Here is a 23983-nt window from a genome sequence, read left to right on the forward strand (position 1 = left end):
GATATCCCTTAGCTCAGTGTTGAAGGGATTTGAAGATTCAGAGAAATTGCAATGCTAGTGTAGGTATGCTGTGTAAAACCTAATTCTCCACAATGGGAAGGCCCAGAAGACATGCCCTTCACTGATCCTGTAGGACACAAAATGATGAGAGGGGCACCAGCACAATTGAGTTATGTTGTTGCCCTTTTCCTTATGCCATACTTCAGGGCGGGAGACACTGCTGCTCAACTGGATGAATTAAATGCAATAGATTTAATTGGGCCCCGAGGTAGTAGGGGCCAGATGGCAGTGCTGAACTGCCAAAGTTGAAGTGATTATAGGTATTTTAATGGGCAGCACAAACAAAGTTAAGTTTTATGGTGGCTATACTGGGTGGTTTTGTGTGTCAACCTGACATAAAAGCTAGAGTCATCAGAGGAAGGATCCACAGCTGAGGAAATGCCTCCTTGAGATCCAGCTGTAAGGCATTTTCTCAATTAGTGATCAGTGGCAGAGGGTCCAGCCCATGATGGGTTGTGCCATCCCTGGACTGCTGGTCCTGGACTCTATAAGGTGGGCTGAGCAAGCCAGAGGAAGCAAGCCAGTAAGCAGCTCCCCTCCCCTCCATGGCCTCTGCATCAGCTCGCACCTCTGGGATCCTACCCTGTTTGAACTCTTGTTCTTGACTTCCTTCAGTGATCAATAGCAATGCTGAAGTGTAAGTCAAATAAACCCTTTCCTCTCCAACTTGCCTTCAGTCATGGTATTTCATCGCAGCAATATAAACCGTAACTAAGACAGTAGCCTTGATTCTTAATGGACTTTTGATACTACTGGCTAATCAATTGTGGTGTTTCCAGACACTAAATAGATAATAAGCCTACTGAATTTTTGTTTGATCTGTATAAATGGAAAAAAACTCAAACAAATGAAACAAAGCTATATTGGATCATGGCAAAAGGAAATCCTGTCCTGTGAATCAATATCTAGACTTCAGCAAGTCTGTCGATCAAGAACCCCCTGAAGGAAGGGATGGCCAGGTTTCCCCAAGGAAGGGCCTTGATTAAAAAACAAAAACAAAAAGCCCTCAGCATTTGACCATTAGCTTTTCTCCAGTCTGTCTCCAGAGGAACCTATGGCCTTTTACAAGGGTAACTGTACACTGAGAGAAGGAAACGATTAGTCTTCCTGGGTCTATCGGATACTGGTTCTGAAGTGACTCTGATTCTGGGAAACTCCAAGAAACATCATGGCTCTCCAGTTAAAGTAGATACTTGTGGAGGTCAGGTGATTAATGGAGTTTTGGATGAAGTTTGACACACAGTGGTTCCAGTGGGTCTCCAAATTAATCCTGTGGTTATTTTCCTAGCCCTGGAATGTATAATTGGGATAGATATACTTAGAAGTTGGGAGAATTCTCACATTGGTTCCCTGACCTTTGGAGTGAGAATTCTTGTTTGGAAGGGCTAAACAAAAGGCTTTACAGTTGCTTCTGTCAGGGAAAATAGTCAAAAACAGTACTGCATCCCTGGAGGAACTGAAGAAATTAGTGTCACCATCAAGGACTTAAAAACTCTATCTGGCCAGTGCAGAAGACAGACGAATCATGGAGAATGACAGTTACCTATTGAAAACTCGATCAAGTAGCAAGTCCACTTGCCATTGTACCAGATGTGATATCCTTAGTTGAGCAGATTAACATATCTCCTTGAACATGATATGCAGTTATTGATCTAGCAAATGCCTTTCCCTTGTCCATAATCCTTAATTCCACCAGAAGTCATTTGGCAAGGTTAGCACTATACCTTTACAGTTTTACCTCAATGATATATTTACTCTACAATCTAGTGTCATAACTTAGAAGGGATCTTGGCTGTCTATCTCTTCCACAAAATATCACATTGTTTTACTATATAGATGAATTATGCTGGTTGGAGCAAGTGAGCAGGAAGTAGCAACCACTTTGGACTTGATGGTAACACATATGTGCATCAAAGAATGAGAAATAAATCCAACTAAAATTCAAGGGTCTTATACTTCAGAGAAATTCTTAGGAGCCTAGTGGTGTGGGGTATTCAGAGACATTTTTCCAAGGTGAAAAATAAGTTATTGCACATGATAAAATGATTGCACCACTGATAAAGAAGCACACTTCTTTGTGGGCCTATTTGGATTCTGGAGATACTTTTCGCACTTGGGTGTGTTACTCCAGCCCATATAACAAGTGACTCAGAAAAATGTTAACTTTGAGTGGAGTCTGGAATAGAAGGCTCTTCAACCGGTCCAGGTTGCTGGGCAGGCTGTTCTTTCACTTGGACCATTTGATCCAGCAAACCTGATAGTACTAGAGGTGTCAGTGGCAGACTGGGATGCTTTCTGGAGCCTTTGGTAGGCCCCTATAAGTCAATCACAGAAGAGACATTTGTGGTTTTGGAGCAAGGCTCTACCATCATCTGCACACAACTATTCTCCATTTCAAAGATAGCTCCTGGCCTGCTATTGGGTCTTATTGGAAAACAAGTATTTGACAATGGGCCAAGTTCCCACATGACCTGAACTGCTCATCATTAGCTGGGTGCTACATGACCTACCAAGCAATAAAGTAGCATGTGTACAGTAGCAATCCACTATCAAATGGAAGTACATATGTGGTTGAGTCCTTGCAGGCCCTGAGGCACAAACAAGTTACATGAAGTTGCCCAAATGCCTATCGTTTTTACTCCCATTACAATGCTGTCTGCTGCCAAGTATGTACCTATAGCCTCATGGGGTGTGCCCTATGATAAGCTAACCGAGGAAGAGAAGACTACAGCCTGGTTTACGGATGGTTCCACACATTATGCAGAACCACCCAGAAGTGGACAGCTGCAGCCTTACAGTCCCTTTCTGGGATAGCCCTGAAAGACATCAGTGAAGGTAACTCTTCACAGTGGGCAGAACACATGTCCATATATTTTGTCTGGAAGGAGAAATGGTCAGATGTGTGATGGGCTATAGTTGATGGACTAGCTGGATGGTCAGGAGCTTGTAAAGAACATGATTGGAAAATTGGTGAGAACTGGGAAAGATGTGGATAGATTTCTCCAAATGGAAGAAGGATGTGAACATACTGGTGACCCATGTAAATGCTCATCAAAAGGTGACTTCAGCTGAGGAGTTCAGTAATCAAGCAGGATGGTCCATTCTATAAACACTCAGAGCCTCTTTCCCCAGCCATCCCTGTCATGGCCCAATGTACCCTCGAACAAAGTGGCCATGGTGGTAGAGAAAGAGGTTATGCATTGGCTAGACAGCATGGTCATCCACTCACCAAAGCTAACCTGGGTACAAATGCTGCTGAGGGCCAGATCTTACAACAGTAGAGACAAACACTGAGCCTCAGACATAGTACCACTCACTGGGGGTGATCAGCTAATGACCTGGTGGCAGGCTGACTAATTAGAGCACTTCTTCCATACCCTTTGGGTATGGATCACTTCTCCAAGAAAAGAGTCAAGACTTACTGAGGTGCTTTTTGAGGGTGGAGGAAATACAGGAGACAGTAGAGGACGATAGTTATAAATAACAATGAAAGCCATGTGACCAGTTACAGAAACAAGGATTATAATTGATATGAGTGTTTCTGTCAAATTTTAAGAATGTATTTGTATATATATTTGCATTTTATTTCTCCTATTTCTTTGTAATCTAATGTAACATCAATTAAGAGAATATTAGTGGTTACCATATTCAAATTTGATATTAAAAGAACGTCTCTCAAGTGACATTGCCACCTATTTTAAAATTTATAATGCATTGGGGTTTATATAAGAGATAGTTATATCATGTTAGATGTAATTATGACCTGGTTATTGTTTTCATTTGGAAATTAAACCCCCCTCTCTCTCTGTTCTTATTTTCACTGGCAAGTTCTTAGGGAGTCCAGCATATACTGAAGATCAGATGAGACACCCAGCCTCATGAACTGAACAATTACTAAATTCTTGGACCTTCCTTTGACAGCCAGCCATTGTTAAACTAACAATTCACATACATACATACATACATACATACATACATTTAGCAGCCTAAAAGTCCAGTTCTAAAGCCACTACCCATTGTAACTCAGAGACGATGTCTCAGGAGTGAGGATTGAAAGATTGCTGTAATAATTTCACACAAAATCTCAGGGTCATTCTCTTTATTATTCTGCAGCTCTAATTCCATTGATCTAATTTTCTCCGATTCTCTTTAGTTCCAATTCTCTATATCCTAAATCATTGGCTCCAATTCTCTGTTCCAATTCTCTCTTACTTCTTTGTTCACCTAACTTGAATACATTTTTTACAGGAGGCTTGAGGCAATAAGAAAAAGTTGAGTTACATCTCATTGGTCATAACACATTCCTTGGATAAACATGATAAGGAGCTGAGACATATACAATGGCAATGCAAGGTTTCAAGGTTTCTGGTGTAAGACTGTGACCTGAGGCTGAGGGCACTGTGTCCAGTGAGACAAGCTGCCAGACATAGGTCTTTATCAGTCAGACTTGACAAGCACAGAATTGGCATCATTTTTTAGGTTGCTTAGTGTTAATAACCTTGGCTAGACACCTGCAACTCTGACCTTGTGTATATCTGAAAATTTTTTTAACTTACGATCCATTTATAGAACATTCAGTCTAGTTTGAACTTGCTCTGAGGTAAAAATGAGCTAATTGTGTGTAGCTTGAAAAAAAGGAACAAATAAGGCTTTTAAGTGTCTTACAGATCTAGTTATGAAGCATATCCTAGTATATTTTTTATATATCAAAACTATACAGTTAATGAGACATCATCTTCCTGACCACCCACAGATATAAATGTCCATAAGATTGAGATATAATCATGAGATTAAACACTACAGTGCAGGTACTAGGGAGACCCTATAGTTGCTTTTGTACATGTGAAATTATAGATAGGAACAGCAGTTTCCAGTGCTGGTGGACCCACAGGCCCTGCCTGGACAGGATTCTCCTCCATCAGAGAATCATTCCTTTTGGTGGGTTGACATCTGAATACTAGTTGTCACCTGATGCGACTCCCACGGCCTCGAACACATACGTACATACATAAATAAATACATACACATATACATATATGGGATCCAATGACCAAATTCAGGATAACTTGATCAAAAAACAATGACTAACTGGTCTAAAATTTCTTTTCTTTCCCTTTAAGACATGATTTCTCTGTATACCTCTGGCTATCCTCAAACTCAGAGATCCACCTGCCTCTGCCTCCCGAGTGTTGGGTGTAAAGATGTGTACTACCATGGACCAGCTGAATTATAAAATTTCTAATAAATAAAACCTCATGAGTCCACAACAACATGAAAAACACAACAAATATTTTGTTACTACCAAAGGTGATTATTTCACTAACTCTTTGTTCTGAAATTTAGTAATTAATCTAGTAATTAAAGGCAAAGATTAAGAATCTATACCTTTTGGGGGAGGAATTATAGTTCCTCCTTAATTGATAGGAGAATTCTTTATAGAGGGATGGCAATTGAAAGATGATAGAATTTTAAAAACTGTAATTTTGCAGTACATAGTAAAATAATGGATTCAGGCAAGGATCATCAACAAATGCTAAATGCTAAAGGTGAATAACTGGTGGGAAAGAAGATATTTGTGTGGTGCCAAACCTCATAGATTATTTTTTGATTACAACAGAAAAACTGTACATTTATAATGAAGAGATTTGGCAGTGACCATCTACCTTCAGTGTGTATGCACACTGTGCACCCTTGTGTTTTGCTTGTTTTGAGACAGGATCTCAGGCTAACTTTGGAGTCATGATACTGTCTGTCTCTGCCTCTGAGTGCTGGGATTACAGGTTTTCAACCATACCTGACTAGTTATCTCTAATCACATAGTAAAGTGTAGTTTCATATAACACATAAGACAAACCAGTAAGTACTTCCTGATTTGATTTGTGATAAAGTATCCAGAACTGCCTGTGAGAGATTCTTGCCTGACGACCTAACTTTTCATTTGCAATTAATGTAATGGATAAAAGTTAAATCCCCTATTAAGAGAGACTTCTAAAATGTGAGTTGCCTGGGATGACTGATTCAAGAAATCAATGTTAGGGACTGGAAAGATGACTTCAAAGTTAAGAGTAATTGCTGCTCAATTCCCAATACTCACATGGTAGCTCACTACCATTCAAAGCTCTAGTTTCAAGGGATACAATACTCTCTTCTGATCTCTGGGGGGAACAAAGCACACATGTGGCAAACATATATACATTCAACCAAAATACTTATACACACAAAATAAATAAACCTAAATATTTTTAAAGATTCATTGTTAAAGGTAAAGTGGAGGTGGAGAGGATGTTCCTGTCAAAATAGACAAAGGAAGAAAAACTTGAATGCAATGTAAATATGTAAAATTTAATTGCTTTGTAGCCCAACTCATAGTAATAAAAAGCATTTGAAGGGAATTTGAATTTGGAGTGGGTGTGGTTTAGATATGACCCAGGGTGTTTTGCTTAGACTGGAAAATATAATAGTAATTTTTAGGAGAGGTACTTAAAAGTAAAATGCCGTCATTCTGTGAATTCCTTTCAAACGATCAGCAAATAAGTATAAAAATGTACCAATTTATACAGAACAGGCAAATATGCTAGTATGTTAACAACTGACAAATCTAGGCAGCGGGCATACAGGATTCAAAGTGAAGAAAAAAGGGTAGAACAAAGTAAAGAATTTAACAGAGGCTCAGAAAATGAGGGGACTGTTCAAATAAATGGAAATTAAAATAAAAATTGAGATAATCCAAAGTTCCAAAATTAACAACAAAAGAATAGAGTATTTGTTTTTATTTTATGTGCACAGCTGTCTTGCCTCCATGTAATTGTGCCACATTGACATAGTAGTCATAGAGGCCAGCAGAAGACATTAGATCCCCCCAGAACTGGAGTTACAGATAACTGTGAACTGCCATGTGGGTGCTGGGAATAGAACCTGGGTCCCCTGTGCTCTTAACTACTGAGCCATTTCTCTGGCCCAAGATGTGAATTTTTTAAAAAAAAATGACAATATACAAAAGTGTTCTGACTGAGCAAGCCCTAGAACAATGAACGAAAAGTGAGTTTCAGATGCAGCCTCTTTAAATTTCAGAGCACAGAAGAAAAAAAGATTCTAAAAATCTAGGGAAGGAAAGACAAAAGGAAGGCCACTTGTGAGAGACAAATACCACATTTTCTCTAAGTGGAAGCCTTTAAAAGGAAGAGAAGTAGAAGGGGAACTTTTAAGGAATAAGAAGACACAACCAGCAAGAAGTATAACTTTGAGTGACAATGAAGTTAATATGACCAAATTATTATACATATGAAAATGTCATAATCAAACCTATTTTGTAAATTAAACTTCAAACCAAAAACAAACTTAACCTTCAAGTTTCCTATTGCTCTGATATCAACATCCAAAATCTGCATGATCCAGAGTTGCTGTCAGCCTCTCTGACCACTGCTCGCCATTTTCTATACTTTGTTCTGTTGTGGAATATTAGTTAAAAATGTGTTACATTCTTTTATGCTGCATTTGACCCCATGAAGCCGTGTTACTTTGCCTGTATAAAACACTTAATTGGTCTAATAAAGAGCTGAACAGCCAATAGCAAGGCAGGAGAAAGGATAGGTGGGCCTGGCAGGCAGAAAGAATAACTAACAGGAGAAATCCGGGAAGAGAAGATTGAGAAGTACGAAAAGGAGGAGAGGAGGATGTTGGGAGTCAGCCACCCAGCCACAGAAAAAGAAAGAAAAGATATACAGAAACAGAGAAAGGTAAAAGCCTGAAGGCAAAAGGTAGATGGAATAGTTTAAGAAAAGCTAGCTAGAAATAAGCCAAGCTAAGGCTGGGCATTCATAAGAAAGAGTAAGTTGCTGTATGATTTTTTTGGGAGCTGGGTGGTGGTACCCTCAAAGAACAAATAGAAAAAAAACCCCACTACATTGCTGTTCTAGACGAAGCTAAGTTCCTGATTGACTCAAAACCTTCACCGGTATTTTTTTTTCAGTCTAGAAAGCCACCTTGCACTTTATATCTTGCCTGTTTCCTCAGTTCCCAGCTTTGTCATTGTGCCTCCTCAGGAAAGGATTCATTAACTCATTCAAGGCTGGGATCTTCCCACAGTATACAGGATAGTGAGTCCTGACTTCATACTTGTCTTTTTAAGCCAGTGGCTCTTAACCTTCCTATTGCTGTGACCCTTTAATTAAATTCTTCATATTGTGGTGACCCCCAATCATAAAATTATTTTTGTTGCTACTTCATAATTGTAATTTTGTTACTGTTAGGTGTTGTAATGTAAATATCTGTATTTTCCGATGGTCTTGGGTGACCACTGTGAAGGGTTATTTGACCCCAAAGGGGCTGCAACCCAAGTTCTGAACCAGTGTTCTAAGCAAGTAAATACTGTGTAATTATTTTGTCTGCCTTTGACACCATACTCAAGCTTTATGATCATCCTATCCCTTTCCTAAATCAGTGTCTTGGCCACTATACACATCTCACTCCATTGTGGGATGAATGAATGGTGGTAACAATGTGTGGAATATGCAAAAATCTCATTACATAAAAAGAGAGTGTCAATATAACCAAGAGACCTGTATGCTTTGTAAGGATGTCAATGAGGACTCTTTAAAAAGTAATCTAAAGTCCTGCTGTATCCATCTGAGAGGTCATTTGTGGCTTGGACTAGGATCTTGGCAGTGGAAATGATGAGAAGTGGGTTATCGTACTAGGAAAAGATGATGAAGGAAAGAGCAGAATCAAGGCTGACTATTGGAATCTAGATAGAGTACTGGGTAGATACTGGTGCTCTTTCTAAAAATGAAGTAAAGAGCAGAGAAACAAGTTTAAGAACTATTTTTAGAACTTTGAATTTAATGGGCAGCTCAAGTGGATGCTATGGAAGTTAAAAAATGTGAGGATCAGGAAGACCTAGGTACAGACAGAGTTGATGCTACTGGCTTGCTGATACATCATTCAAAGTAATGAAACACAACCTCACACGCTGTGGATGACCTTGATCCTTTTACTTCTACCTCAAGTGCTGGGATTACAGGTAGACATCATACCAACAAGGAGAATTCTTTAGTTTTAATCATGCAAATGAACTGTTACAGTAAGAAACTTAGAATATATATATATATAAGTACAAAGATTAAAAGTTTAAAAAAACCCACACATTCTGCTGCCCTTAATCCCAGGACTCAGGTGGCAGAGACAAGGCTGATCTCTGAGTTCAAGGCCAGTCTGGTCTACAGAGTAAATTCCAGGACATCCAGGTCTATACTGAGAAACCCTGACTCGAAAAACAAAACAAGAAGTTAAAAAAACATTCTGATAATTCACCAGGCAATGGAAATTCCTGTTACTATTCTTGTGTTTCAGAGATAAGGTAGTAGAATACTAACATGTTTGTAGACCTGAATTCAGTTCCAGTCCCACAAGAAATTATATCTTTTTAGATTTCTAGGTTAAGAGCTTTGACTCTCAGACTGACAGTTCAGGGATTTGTGATCTCTGTTGGGAAAAACATTCCATTTTTGTTCACTGAAAGTTGTAGACAATAGATCATTCATGGTACTATTGGGAATAACTCTAGCCTTGGCATGTAGCTCACTGGTAGAGCACATAGTTAGTTAGCACAGAGCTAAACAAATGCAGCATAAACAAAAGTAACACACCTTATTTTCTACAACAGATAACTCTTACCTTCCTCTGGTCTCCTTGAGCACCTGCACATCCATGACGCATGTACACACACATAAAATAACAAATCCCTTAAAAATAATAAAATAAACTAGAAAACAATAGAGGAAGATACTACCTGCCAATCTCTCACTTTGTAGGGTTTCTTTTAATGATTTATTTGTATTTCCCTGCATGTATGTCTGTGAGGGTGTCTGACCCCTGGAACTCAAGTTACAGGCAGTTGGAAACTGCCTTGTGAGTTCTGGAAATTGAACCTAGGTCTTCTGCAAGAGCAGCCGGTGCTCTTAACCACTCAGCCATCTCTCCAGCCCTCCAACCTCTCACTTTGTATGTGAACACATGGGTATGCACATGTGCACCCACAGTAAATAAGTAAATAAAAATTTAAAAGTAAGTTATCACTGGACTAGAGAGATGGTTCAGAAGTTAGGAGCACCCATAGCTCTTACAGAGGACCCACGTTTGATTTTAGTACCTATGTTAGGTGGCTCACAACCTGTAACTCCAGCTTCAGGGGGATCCTACACCTCTAACTTTCATGGGTGTTTGCACTCTACACACACTTAAAATTAAATCTTTATAAAAAATTGAGGTGTCAGTGCCCAACTAAGCAGTTAGATAGGGATAAAGAATGGGTATACCAAAAGTAGACAAAGGAACTGGAGAGACATCTCAGTAGTTAAATGCACATATTACTCTACATTGGGTGAGTCACAACTACCTTTAAATCAGGGGATCCAATGCTTTCTTCTCTCCTCTGTACACACCCTCACTCAACATGTGCACACTACGCTTACCCCATAACCTATAAAGATAATTAAAAAAAGATTTTTTTTTCAAGATAGGGTTTCTCTGTAGCTTTGGAACCTGTCCTGACACTAGCTCTTGTAGACCAGGCTGGCCTAGAACTCACAGAGATCCACCTGCCTCTGCCTCCCAGGTGCTGGGATTAAAGACGAGCGCCACTATTGCCTGGCTAAAAAATATTTTTAAAGATACAAAATGAAATTTAAAGCTTCATCTTTTCCATTTTGAAACAAGTGTCTCACTATGTAGCTTAAGATGTCCTCAAATTCATCATCCTCCTGCCTCACATTCCTAAATGCTAGGATTGTAGGTATGTGTCGCTGTACCTAGATCAAGTTCATCTTAATTACACCTAAAATTTATGAACACATGAGTAGTTTACAGATATGCAGAATGTAATAGAACAGAATTAGATTTTTTATTTATTAATTACTACTGTATATTTAAGTGTGGGCACATGCTTTTTGTGCCATGATACTCATGTGGACCCCAGTACAATTTCCACATGGCAGCTCACAACTTTCTATGACTCCAGTCCCAGAGGATCTGATGCCGCCTTCTGACTTCCTCAGGAGCCAAGTACACATGCAGGCAAAACACTCATATATATAAAAAATAAGTAACTTTAAAAAAAATACTTTCAACTGTCCTAGCTACTTGGATTTTATAATTTTAATCATTCCCATGTTTTTACAAGACAAAAACTCTTACTAGATTTACTTATCCTGATTTTAAAAGAAAAAGCAAACTGTCATAACTTGCAGACATTTGTCTATTTTTTTGCCAAGTATAATTCCAAAAACAGCTAAAAATATTAGAGCAAATTAGTTCTTAATATGCTCTAATACCTTCTGCTGTTTACAAAAACACAAAACCTAGAAACACATGGAAATTTATATTTTTAAAATGATTACTAAGTATGTGTAGGAAAAATTAGAATATAACATATCAAAGCAATGTCAATACATACCTCAAGCTTGCATACTGAATCTGTTCATTTATAAAAGATATTTCTTTCAGTAGTGTAAACTAATGAAGATGCAGGATTATCAGGAATTGGACACATATGAAAAACTTTCAACAATAAGGCAAGTAAACATAAGGAACACTAACTAGTATATAATATTTAAATCATTTAAAAAATGCTGGGCATGCTGGTACATACCTTTAATCCTCAGGCGGCAGAGGCAGGGAGATCTCTGAGTTCAAGGCCATCCTGGTCTACAGAGAGAGTTCCAGGGCAGCCAGGACTGTTACAAAAAATTCATCTCAGAAAAAAAATGATGTGGTCCCAAATCGGGGGAGAACACCCGGGAGTATTAAAAACCCCAAACAAGTCAAAATATTTTAAGGTTTTCAAAATCAACTCCCATGGAGAAAATTAAGATCATGATGCAAAAGTATTGAATTCATGGTTTAGCAGAAATATGAAAGGTTATAAAGGAGAAAGAGAAACATTTTACAAACACAGAGATTCAACAGCTTCTTGGTTAATAGAACCAAAGGATGTAAAGATAAACCAAATGCCAATCCTTGTTTCTAATTTCATTCATAGTGAAGACTCTGGTTAGCTAGGCTTCTGTTGCAAAAATGTTCCCATAGCAAAGGAGACTCAAATAACAAGGTTTATGAAGATCAACACAACCATACTTAAAAAAAAAAAGGAGTTGCAAAGAGCAGCACTGTAAAATATCCTATGCTGTATGTACAATACAAACCTTATAGGCAATGTGTCCTGATCAATTTTAGCAGATTGGTTGCTTTGGGAAGGCAGGAAAATTAATGTTAACCATGGGTTGGGGTTTAGCTGGACTGTTTCTGGGTTCTACAAAAGGAGCCTGGCATGAATATGCAAATTGCTAACATTTATGTCTGGTCAAAAAGTACGCAGGAAGCTACTATATGAAAGGAGTATAGGGGCTAGGAAGACTGTAGGAGAATGACCTAGGGAGGAAAGAAGAGCTGAAAGCTCAGAGGATCTGGCAGAAGGTTCTAGTTTCAGCTCCTGAGTCCAGGCTGAGATAATTACATGTGCTGTTAACATTGGTTCATCAGCGGGAGGTGGTGGCGCACGCCTTTAATCTTAGCACTTGGGAGGCAGAGGCAGGCGGATCTCTGTGAGTTCAAGACCAGCCTGGTCTACAAGAGCTAGTTCCAGGACAGGCTCCAAAACCACAGAGAAACCCTGTCTCGAAAAACCAAAAAAAAAAAAAAATGGCAGAACTTGGTCACCTGACCTGGCTCTTAGCCAAGATGGTGGCGAAGTCACCTGAGTTCAGTCAAAATGACACCAGTCACATGTTATATAGGGGCTGGGGAGATGGCTCAGTGGTTAAGAGCACTGACTGCTCTTCCAGAGGTAGTGAGTTCAATTCCCAGCAACCACATGGTAGCTCACAACCATCTGTAATGAGTGGCGCCCTCTTCTGGCATGTGGGCATGCATGGAGGCAGAATGTTGTACACATAATAAATAACATTGGCTCATCAGGATGGACCTGGTCCATGACAAGAAAGGAGCAAGTCTGCTCACACACTTCCTTAACTATCAAAGTCTTATTCAAAAAATAGTAAAGCCAGGTATGGTGACACACATATCTAATCCCCAAATTTGGGAGGGAGTAGGATTAGTAATTTAAGACCAGCCTCAGCTACATAGTGATTTTGAGGCTAGCCTTGAAAGACCCCAGTGGTGGGCAGTCTTTCAGGCTAAGGAGACCCTCCCAAGGAACAGCGAGATCACTCTCCGGATGCAAACAGCAAGAGGCTTTTATTCAGTACACAGGTACCTGGGGCGGCTTAGTCTCTCGAAAGACAAAGCGCGCCTGCAGACTGGGGGAAGGTCTTTTTATAGGAAAGAGGGCAGCAGAAGCAGATTACAGAAGCAAATGCATTGTTAGTGGTCAGTTGGAATGGGGCAAGGGGCACAGGGGGTTTTTCCTTTTCCCAGCACAGATGTATGGGAACAGACATCCTGTTAATTGATGTCCTGTCCGAATCTATGGATATAAATATCCTGTTTTGCAGCCAGGGACCCTGACCTTACTCTGCACTTACAGTCGTTCGTCAAAAGCTTTGTGAAATGACGTTACAGCAGCCAAGCTGGGATCTTTCATAGGGGGAGTTGTCTCTTCTGTGAATTACTGATATTCTAAGTTGGGCACATGTGCTGACTATAGGCATCCTGTTTCCCTAAGCAAACGGGATGTTCTCATTAGAGCCGGCTAGCTGCAGGTCCTGAGAGGGTCCTGAGGGTCTTAAGCGAACAGGATGTTCTCATGAGAGCAGGCCAGCTGCGGGTTCTGGGGGGGGGTGTCCAGAGGGTCTTAAGCGAACAGGATGTTCTCAAGTCGAACTTCCCTGCTCTAATGTTACTTGTGTTGCTCCAAAGTTTAAGCCTTGCAAAATGGCGTTACTGCTGCTTAGCTGCTGTCTATACTGAGTGGGGGGTCTTTCAGCCTGGGGTATATGAGACTGTTTCAAAAAAATCAAAAAATTCTAGGCCAGTCAGTGCTACACAGCACCACTGTTTCAAAAACAAAAATATACACATATTTAAAAAAAAACCCAGCAAATGAAAATCAGTAAGGCCTTAAGGGCTGAAGCTATAGGTAAAATATTTTTATAGAATAAAAAAAATCAAGAGAACTAAGTATCATTTAATACCTTCTGCTAGTCTGGACCACCTCACAGGCTGGCACTATTGAGCATTACTATGTTAATAAACTATGTTGGAGCCGGGCGATGGTAGCGCACGCCTTTAATCCCAGCACTCAGGAGGCAGAGGCAGGCGGATCTCTGTGAGTTCGAGACCAGCCTGGTCTACAGAGCTAGTTCCAGGACAGGCTCCAAAGCCACAGAGAAACCCTGTCTCGAAAAACCAAAAAAAAAAAAAAAAAAAAAAAAAAAAAAAACCAAACTATGTTGGAAGGAAAAGCTCCATCCTAGTTAATGTCTTCCTGTCTCTTGGGGGCCAAAATTGCAGGGGAAGGAGGTTGTGAAGATATCTATAATGTGAGCTCTGGAGGCACAATAGGTAGAACGAACGGGAAGGTGACAGAACTTGGCCAAAGAATAGATCCCCTCCAGAACAAATTCAGTGTGGAAATGGGAAAGAATGGATGGACATGGAACTGAAGGCGGAAATGATCGGAAGCTTAACAAAAAGGAAATCTCACACTAGCTCAGAACTAAGAAAACAGATCGGTGTTTATTTAGGGGTAGGTAGACTTACAAGGTCAGGATGTTCTGCTTGAACAACGGCTCAGATCCAAAGCAAACCAAACAGCCAAAAGGGAGCCCAGAGGCAAGCAGAGAGAGGAAGGAAGGGGCCAGATAAGCTTCCGCACCCAGGTAAATAGTCCACGAGGCCACGCCCCAGTAGGCGGGTAGGTATTAGCTATAACCTTCCCACAGCGTGGAACTGCTTGCTGCCTCTGAGGGTTAAAAGTGGTATCTCATAGTATAATGTAGCTTGTAAGGAAAGCTGAGCCTGCCTGGAATACAGCTGCCTGAACATCTGTACTACATGCCTGAAAACACAAGAGCTCCCATCCACAGGCACCAGCTTGCCACTCCTACCTGCCTATTTCTATGTACTGAGCCAGCCCCACATATTCTCTCATGTCTCATCTGCGAGGAATTCTGGTCTATCCTTAAGACTTATTTTTTCCTACTGATGCTTTCTCCTGGACTCAGCTAAAGTTTTTTTTTTATTATCTAGGTGCTGACTGTCATTTAAAACAAAACTAAACTGTTATCTACCTCCATTCCCCAAATCTAACATTTTATATGCTCCCTCAGCGGCACACACTTTTCTCAATCATAGTGGTCAAGCCCTTGGGGAAAAAAAATCACAGCCTATTTGCCCATCTGTATATACATTAGGCCAGGATTAAGGTCAGTTCCCAGTAGCTAGCACAGTTACCCTACACAACAGAAGCTCAATCAGTAGAGGTTATATGAATAAAGTATTGCTATATATACTACAATAGCCATAGAGAAACGAAGCAATAGCAATTTAGTCCCAAATACTTATAGGATATTTTTATGCATATTAAGACAGGAAAGAGGCAGAAGGTCCAACATCTGAGGACATACTCTTCAGCCAGGCATCCAAAGGAGCTACCATAACTTAGAATGGTTCAAAATAAAAATATTCCATTTTATTCAAGTAAAATGTCTTGCCTGAAATGCCCTGCTCACATGAGGTTGTATTTTATGAAATGGAAGCTTCCAAAGTTTTGTTTTCTAGTGCTAACTGCTAAAAACAACTTCCTCCTAGCCCAATTACTCTCTAATCTCTAAAAATAGTACTGTAGTCATACATTCCTGTGTTCATCTACTCAAAAAAATCTACAACCAAATGGCCACCTCTTTGTTTAGCAATATTTTGAAATTTTAAAATGCATATATCCTTTGACCTAGCAAGTTCCACTTCTAGAACTTTCCCTTACAGATAAACTTTTCACTGAGCTAAATAGCATCTACAGGGAAGAATGTATAGCATTAACATTTTTGGGTGGATAGGGTCTTCCTCTATAGCTCTGAATGGTCTGGAACCCCTATGTGGAACATGCTGACCTCAAATTAGCAATGATCCTACTGTCTCTGCCTACTAAGTATTGGGATTATAGATATGTGCCACTATATCAAGCTAGCTAGTAGAATCAATGAAATTTTAACAATCAGAAACACAAACACTCATTAATAGAAAAACAGTTAAATGAATTACAGTACATCTCATAAATAATAAGACTATTTAATCCCAACAGTTAAAAAGAATGACATGGTTCTCTATGAACTAATTCCAAATAATCTCTAAGATACATTAATAGAAGGCAAGCATTTGCAACTGTTATTAAAGTTCAGATATATATTATATATATATATTTTATATATATATTAAAGTTCAGATAAAAGATATATTCCCACACATTCTTGTGTGTAAGCAGACACAAAATACATAAAAACATATGCATAAACACACAGAATAAGGCACTAGACCAGTCAAATTGACAGCCAGCAGGATAGTGGTTTAGGAAAAGATGGGCATGAAGGAAGTGGAATGTTCATTGAGCACAGAATTGCTGCTTTATTTAAAAAAAATCTCAATATGAATGGCAATAATAGGTGTACAACAATCTGAACACACTAAATGGCATGGTAACCATTTTAACATAAAAGTTAACATGGCAACTTTTATGTGTATTCTGACTAAAACAAATTTAATATATACTGGATCTTGTGGTACATGTCTGTCAATCCAGCAAGGAAGGCAGAAAGATTACCAATTTAAGGCTAGCCTGGGCAACTCAGTGAGATTTTTGTCTCAAAATATACTTAAAAATTTAAGATTTACTGGCTTTATTTTATGTTTATGAGTGTTTTGCCTGCATGTATGTATGTGTACCACATGCATATCTAGTACCTACAGAGATAAGAAAGGATTCCCTGGAACTGGAATTATGGATGGTTATGGATGCTAGGAACTAAACCTGGTTCTCTGCAAGAGCAACAAGTGCTCTGAATCACTGAGCCATCTCTCTGGCTTCTTTAAACACACTTTAAAAAGGGCCAGAGCCCTTATAGCCTTAGCTGACCTAGAGGTCTGTCTCTCTGCCTTCCAAGTGCTAGGACTAAAAGTGTGTGCCACTACACCTGGCTCTTTGAAAAATTCAACACACACTCTTCTACACTCTTGCCATTTTATCAAAAACCTGCTTTTGTGAAGATCTGCTGTGTTCAAGTCTTGTGAAAGCACTGTAGCCCACATCCATTAAGGAGAAAAATGCCAGTTCCAGGTCTTAGTAATGCCCCTAGCTCAAAAAAGCAGGTGCTCAAAACAGGTGAATGAATAAGTGCTAGTTCAAAGGACCACCATCAAATTCCCCAAATTTCAGGAAAAACAAAACAGCTTTACAGAGAAAATAGGAAAAACATAAGAGATACTTTGTTTATCTAAAGAAAACAGCATTTGAAAAATTTGAAAACCGAATGACTAGTTCACCCAATGACTAAGACAAAACCCAAGTGTTTTCTAGAAACCATCCCACCACCAAACAAAATACAAAAATTAATATTTTTGAAAACACAGGGCAACTTTAAGAGGGAAGCGGGCAATAGAACACATATGACATGAAACCTCTTGGGCCTTCTACAGACAGGACCAGGAGGCCAAGGCAGGAGAACAGGAAAGGGAAAAGGGAAGAATGAGCAACAGAACAGAATACATATTTTGTAAGCTAATTAAAAAAAAAACTATCTAAGGGCTAGAGAGACATAAATAGGCATGACATCAATTCTAATATCCCTTAGTCTCTTTAGTCTAAAGCGTGCACACACACACAGAGAAAGAGAGAGAGGGATAAGGAGGGGGAGGGCGAGAGGGAGAGGGGGGGGAGAGAGAGAGAGAGAGAGAGAGAGAGAGAGAGAATTTATTTATTTTTTAATTTTTTGTTTTTTCAAGACAGGGTTTCTCTGTAGCTTTGGTGCCTGTCCTGGAACTAGCTCTTGTAGACCAGGCTGGTCTCAAACTCACAGAGATCTGCCTGCCTCTGCCTCCCTAGTGCGCTGGGATTAAAGGCGTTGCCACCAACACCCAGTTTTTTTTTGGGGGGGGGTGGGAAGAGAATTTAAAAAACAAATTTAAAAAGGAATGTGAAACCCATGAACTTATGGTGTACATTAAATATGTATATATTATAAATACACCAGTCTTTTCAGAAAGAAAATGAAAGTGAATATCAAAGAACTCTGAGTAGAAAAAAAAAACTTTGTGTTTTGCCTGCATGTAAGTTTATTCCCATGTGCATGCCTGATGTCTGTGAAGGCCAGAAGAGACCGATCCCCTGGAACAGTAGTTATGCCTGGTTGTGAACTATGGGAACTGAATCTAGGCCCTTTGCAGAGCAGTAAGTGTCCTTTTTTTTTTGAGACAGGGCTTCTGTGTATCCCTGTCTGTCCTGGAACTCTGTAGATTGAACTTACAGAGATCCACTTGCCTCTGCCTCCTAAGTGCTGGAATATAAGGCATGCACCACCACTGCCCGGCCATGCAGCAAGTTTCCTTATGTTTTTAACCACTAAAATATCCCTGTAGCCCTCAGAAAACACTTTCTAAAAGCAAAATAAATCCTAAATACTTTTAGTGAGTACATATTACACATGTGTGTACTACAGTGCATATGTGTAGGTCCAAGGACAATTTGCAGAAGATGGTTCTCTTCTACTACATGGCTCTGGGGATCAAATTCAGGTCATTAGGCTTGGTGGACATATTTTTAACCCATTTAGCCAATCACTGGGCTGCCTGAGATTTTATACAGTAGAAAGACAAGCAGTATCAAAAACCGTGACAGAGTAGGAAAATATCTGTACCATGACAAAGAGTTAAATCTTTAATATATTAAGAGTTCTTAGAAAGATTAGGCATTTAGTTCAGTGGCTCTAGAAAGTACAAGGCCCTGGTTTCTTAAAGATCCATTTAAAAAGAAGTATCTTGGGGATCTAGAGAGATGGTTTAGCAGCTAATAGCGCTTGCTGTTCTTGCAGAGGACCTGTGTTCAGTTTTTAGCACTCATGTGACATGGCTTACAACTGTCCATATCTGCAGCTCCAAGAGGATCTACCTCTGTCCTCTGCAGGTACCTGCACTCATATCCCTAAAGACACAAACAGGAAGACACACTCACACACAAAATTAAAAAAAAATACTGTGATGGAATAATGAATACAGAAAATAAATACAAAAATTTACATAGGCCAGATACAAATGGCCAATGATTACTGAGTTTCAACTTTATTAATAATGAAAAGAAAACTGATTTAAAGTTATCTATCTAAATTATAAAGCCCAAGAACTGAGACAGCCATCTGGAAAGGTGATATGCCAATACCTACCAGTACCTTCAAGTCTAGGCAGCCATTCTTCAAAATGACTAGCTCATGAAGTTCTTCTACAAAGTTTTATCATTTTGTTTTTTGAGACAGGGTCTTGCTATGGTAGCCTTAGCTGGCCTGGAAATCGCTATGTAAACTAGGCTGGCCTCAAACTCACAAAGATCCATCTACCTGCCTCTGCTTCCCAAGTGCTGAGATTAAAGTGGTATACCACCATGCCTGACAACTTTTTTTAAAGGAGAAAAGATATGATATTCTTTACAAGTAAAGACAAATTCTATTGTTTGAACTCATATGTTTTTCTCATTTATAAGTAGTAATATTTTTAATAAAAAAATTATCCATCTTCTCTATATTTCTTTGTAGAAATGTGTAGTGTCATTATTACCTTTTTCACAAAGGCATTTGCAAACTGAGAAAAATACTATAAAAAAAAACACAGACCACTCCCAGTTCAACATCTACCAGAAGAAACCCATCTTTGCTGCTATTACAATTAGTCTGCAGAATTCCCGAGAAATAGCACCAGCCATATAACTCCCACCAGCATAAATATGTGGAACACAAAGAACAGTCAGCCAGGTCTGGAGCATGCCCTATCATAGTAAGTAGAATGACAACTAAAGTCACAGGAACAAGAGCAGAACCAAACCTGGGACCTGGAGACAGTGCTAAGGTCTTCATTTCCTTCTATTCTCCTCCACCTAAAACTAACTCCCCCAGATAAATAGGCTATTGAGTATGAGGTAATGTGTATGTACACAATAGCTTTATGAAGTGTAATAAATACTAGATACACAGAAAAGGCTACTTGGGGGTCTGGGCTGAAATCACAATGCAGCATGTGTGAACAGTCAACATTTTCTTTTGTAGAAAATGGGAAAAATTTAAATGGAATTATCTGTTTTGTCTCAAAGAAATTCAGGTGACAAAAATATCAAATGTGGAATAACCACTGATTTAAAAAAAAAAGCTTGAGGTATCTATGCCTGATCATGGATGAGAAATTACAGAACAATTCACTCTAACAAAACTAAAGTCAACACAATGGTACCACAGTGCAGCAGGTCTGTCACCTAAATATTAGGTCTACAATTACTTGGCTCTCCAACTTTTCCAAAAGCACTTATTCTGCTCTAGAATCACAAGAGCTGCAAGTATCTCTGAGTGCACTCCATCACAGGAGCACAGAAAGCAAGCACCATTAGCTACAGTTTCCACTGTTCTGTGACACTTTCAGAAGGGTACCCTTCTAGGAGACCAAATACCAGTTCCTGTATCTGAAAATGCAATACACCACCAGTAAGTCATTTAGCCCAAAGCAAAGCAAAGAAATCATGCTGAAGACCACTAGGTAAGAGCAGCAGCATAGGTGAAGAGCTCAGGACAAGCGCTCTCCTGCTTCAAGGTGAACTGAAGCTGCAGATCACCAGTTCCAGCTCTAATCTGACACCCACCCCCAGATAACATTGTGGCTACCAAGTAACTCTACCCAGACTGAACTGACCTTTCAGGGCTCAGGGAAGTGACTTTTTTTTATTATATGGCCCAGTTTGGCCCAGTTATGCTTTTCATCTTTGGGGTACTTTTATACTGTCCAAGAGTAGTATATCTTTTTTTTCCTTTTTTTTGTTTTGTTTTAAAAACAGATGGCCAAACCAGGACATATACTAAAAAAAAAAAAAAAGGAAGGTTACTTACCTGAGCCCTAACATCCCAGCTACCATGGAATCCTGTTGGAGCTGGTCTACAGAAGCAAGGTGTATTCTGGGGAGTCACATGTCACATCAAAGCAGGAACTGGTGAGTCTGTATTTTTATGGAGCCTAAAACAAAGAAAATTGTAAGTTGAAAGTCCCCATTGAGCTGCACTTTTTTTTCCCAAGGCTTTTGGGACATTTTGAAGATAATCACAGACAAAGTACTATGTTACTTCCCAGATCATCTAGTTAGAAGCAAAGAATAAACTGCAAATTACTGCCACGTGACACAGAATGCTAAAATAAAAACAAGATTTATGCATGTCAGAATCAACACTATCAAAGGTCTAGACACCTCTGGGGAACACTTTGAAACTACAATGCATACCACAAGTAGTGATTTCTGGTATTTCTTCTACCACATCATACAGGAAAAGTCAAGGATAGAATGTGTTCAAGAGTTTAGGCAACATCAGAACATCACCACAAAACAAACCACACCAAATCCAAAAGCCAAGTCTCTCTTTTGCTTCCAGCAGTCAAAGCTGCAAGGAACTGTTCTAATATCACACAATTTCACCTTGAGATAAAAGACAAAAAGCACCAGGAGAGCCAAAGCTATCATCCAAAATAGAGAAGTCCATCTCTAACCAATTACTTTAAGCCTCTCAAATCAGTAAATCTCAATGTCTATAACACATTGTATTAATGGGTCTTTTGATTTTTTTGTTATTTTTCTTAAATTTTTTGAGATTTTATTTATTGTTATTTTATATGTATGAACATTTCTCTAAACGCATGTCTGTGTACCACCACCTGCATGAAGTGCTTGCTGAAGCCAGTAGAGGCCATCCTATCCCCTGGGACTGGAGTTATAGTGAGCCTCTATGAAGGTAGTAGAAATTGAACCTAGGTCTTCTGTTAGAGTAGCCAGTGTTCTTACTGCTGAGCCATCTCTCCAGTCCCTGTTGTTGTTTTTTTTGGGCAGTTCTGTTATATATTTCAGGGTATCCTCAAACTCAGATCTTCCTGCTTCAGCCTGTCTTGTTTTTGAACACATGTTCAAATAAGGATGTTGCCATCAAGAAAAACCATCATTTCCTAGTTAAAACCTATATTGTGCCATATTAGCTAACAGATACCTTGCTCTTTCAGCAAAGATATCACTAATAGAAAAGCTTACATTATACAACTTAAGACTAGTCACTCATGGAGTCAAATCCAGATGAAGGGCAACAGCAACCAAGTCCTTGGCAGCTGACTACCAGTTCCCTAGATGATGCCTATAGTTATCTTTTAAAGCTCAGTAAAACCTCTTAATTCCCATAATTTCCTTAAGTCATAGAATTAAGTCATGGAACACTTTGAAATCCCAAAGTTAATATTTTTTGAATATCCGCCTAATAAAAATCAAACCAATACCTTGTTTAGGAGGGTCTGCAAAGTCACAAGTTCTCAAGAACAGTTTTACCTACAATTTTACTCGTCCCCCCCACCCGTAGTGTTGGAACTGAAATCAGTGACCTCCAGGTGCAAAGCAAACACTTTACTACTGACAAAGCCATGTTTCATTAGGAGCTGAGCTAAGCTTTATTCTAAGCTCTTAAAAAGTTTGAGATTTTTAACTTAAGGTTTCACAGGGAAAAAATTAAAAATGAGTAGAATTAGGTGAAAATCCAACAAAAATGTTCATACTATAATACCTCCATCCAAGATAAGCACATTTTTACCAAGGCTTGGTCAATAACAGGAGTCCAGACATCCATAGTACTGGCAAAGAGGTACCACATGCTAGCAGAGTGCCAAGAAGAAGGTTAAAACGCCAGTATTTACTCTGGTCATACTGCCCCCTTTAACATGGAAATAGGCATGTCTGCCTTCTCTCAGAGTCTTGCTATCACTCAGTCATCCCACATACTAATCGAGTATTTAAGCCATCACAAACAAATCAAACTTTCAATGGAAAATGTTACTTGAAAGATAAAAGCAGGAGAAAATTGTGGAAACGAGAAGAGCACACACATCTTCTGTATAAGCAAGCCCCAGAAGAAGGGAACCATTGACATTAGTCCTTCCTGAAATGAAGAGTAGGCAGTGCTCTGATTGGATAACAGCAGAGTGACTACAAAAAGCTGTGATGGGCACTGTTCTCTACCCAACAAAAAGATAAGTTTCTGTCAGCCACATAGCCTAGTCTGCACAGGTGTTACCAAATCAGGTGATGAAAATGAGGTACTTTGCCACTTCCCTGGAATTCTCCAGTAGAGGCTGTGCTTAAAACATTGGCTACTACAAATGTCATTGTCCACGATTCTCTGTTTCCCAGAGGTAACTCAAACAGCCTGGTGATAAACTGTTCTTAGCCAATTAAAAGATTATTACTGACAGTCACCTTTAGGAAACATAAAAGGTTCCAGGAAACACAGTTTACCATGCAAACAAGTTAACAAGTTTACCACTGCTGTTCTTTATTCTAGGTTAAAGAAACAAACTTCTCAGGAGTGCTTGGGTGGAGTTGGGGCACTGGTACATGGGACTGTAGTCGGTTTTTCTTTCAAACTCCATAGCTTTGCCTCCCTGCCCCCAGTAGATTAGGCCTCATAGAAGCAGATCAGGCAGAGGGAACAACTCTATCTGGAAAATATAAACACAGATTGCAAAAATGGATCATAACCTTCCAAAATTGTTGTGGTCTATGTGGTGCCCCAGATGTACCTCAGGATTCAAATAGCAAGAAAGAAAGAGTAGAAAGCCAGGATGTAGCTCAGTGGACGGGTGATTGCCTAGCATGAACAAGGTCCTGGGTTTGACCACCAGTACAACAATAACAAAAAAGAAAAAATTC

At 39.4% G+C, this 23983-nt stretch overlaps 1 protein-coding gene across 1 annotated transcript in view; it reads right to left on the reverse strand.

Annotated features, from left to right (window-relative positions):
* LOC121437152 (methyl-CpG-binding protein 2-like) overlaps positions 1-23766 on the reverse strand; it is a 62034-nt gene extending 38268 nt beyond the window's left edge. Inside the window, 2 exon segments of the mRNA XM_041636999.1 lie at positions 21141-21264; positions 23595-23766. Coding sequence (XP_041492933.1) covers positions 21141-21166 — 26 coding nt within the window. The 5' untranslated portion in view covers positions 21167-21264; positions 23595-23766.
* Positions 23767-23983: the final 217 nt, after the last annotated feature.

This window comes from Microtus oregoni, unplaced genomic scaffold, assembly GCF_018167655.1.
Source record: "Microtus oregoni isolate MIOR12 unplaced genomic scaffold, Mior012 000050F_ref0000143, whole genome shotgun sequence".
Taxonomy (NCBI): domain Eukaryota; kingdom Metazoa; phylum Chordata; class Mammalia; order Rodentia; family Cricetidae; genus Microtus; species Microtus oregoni.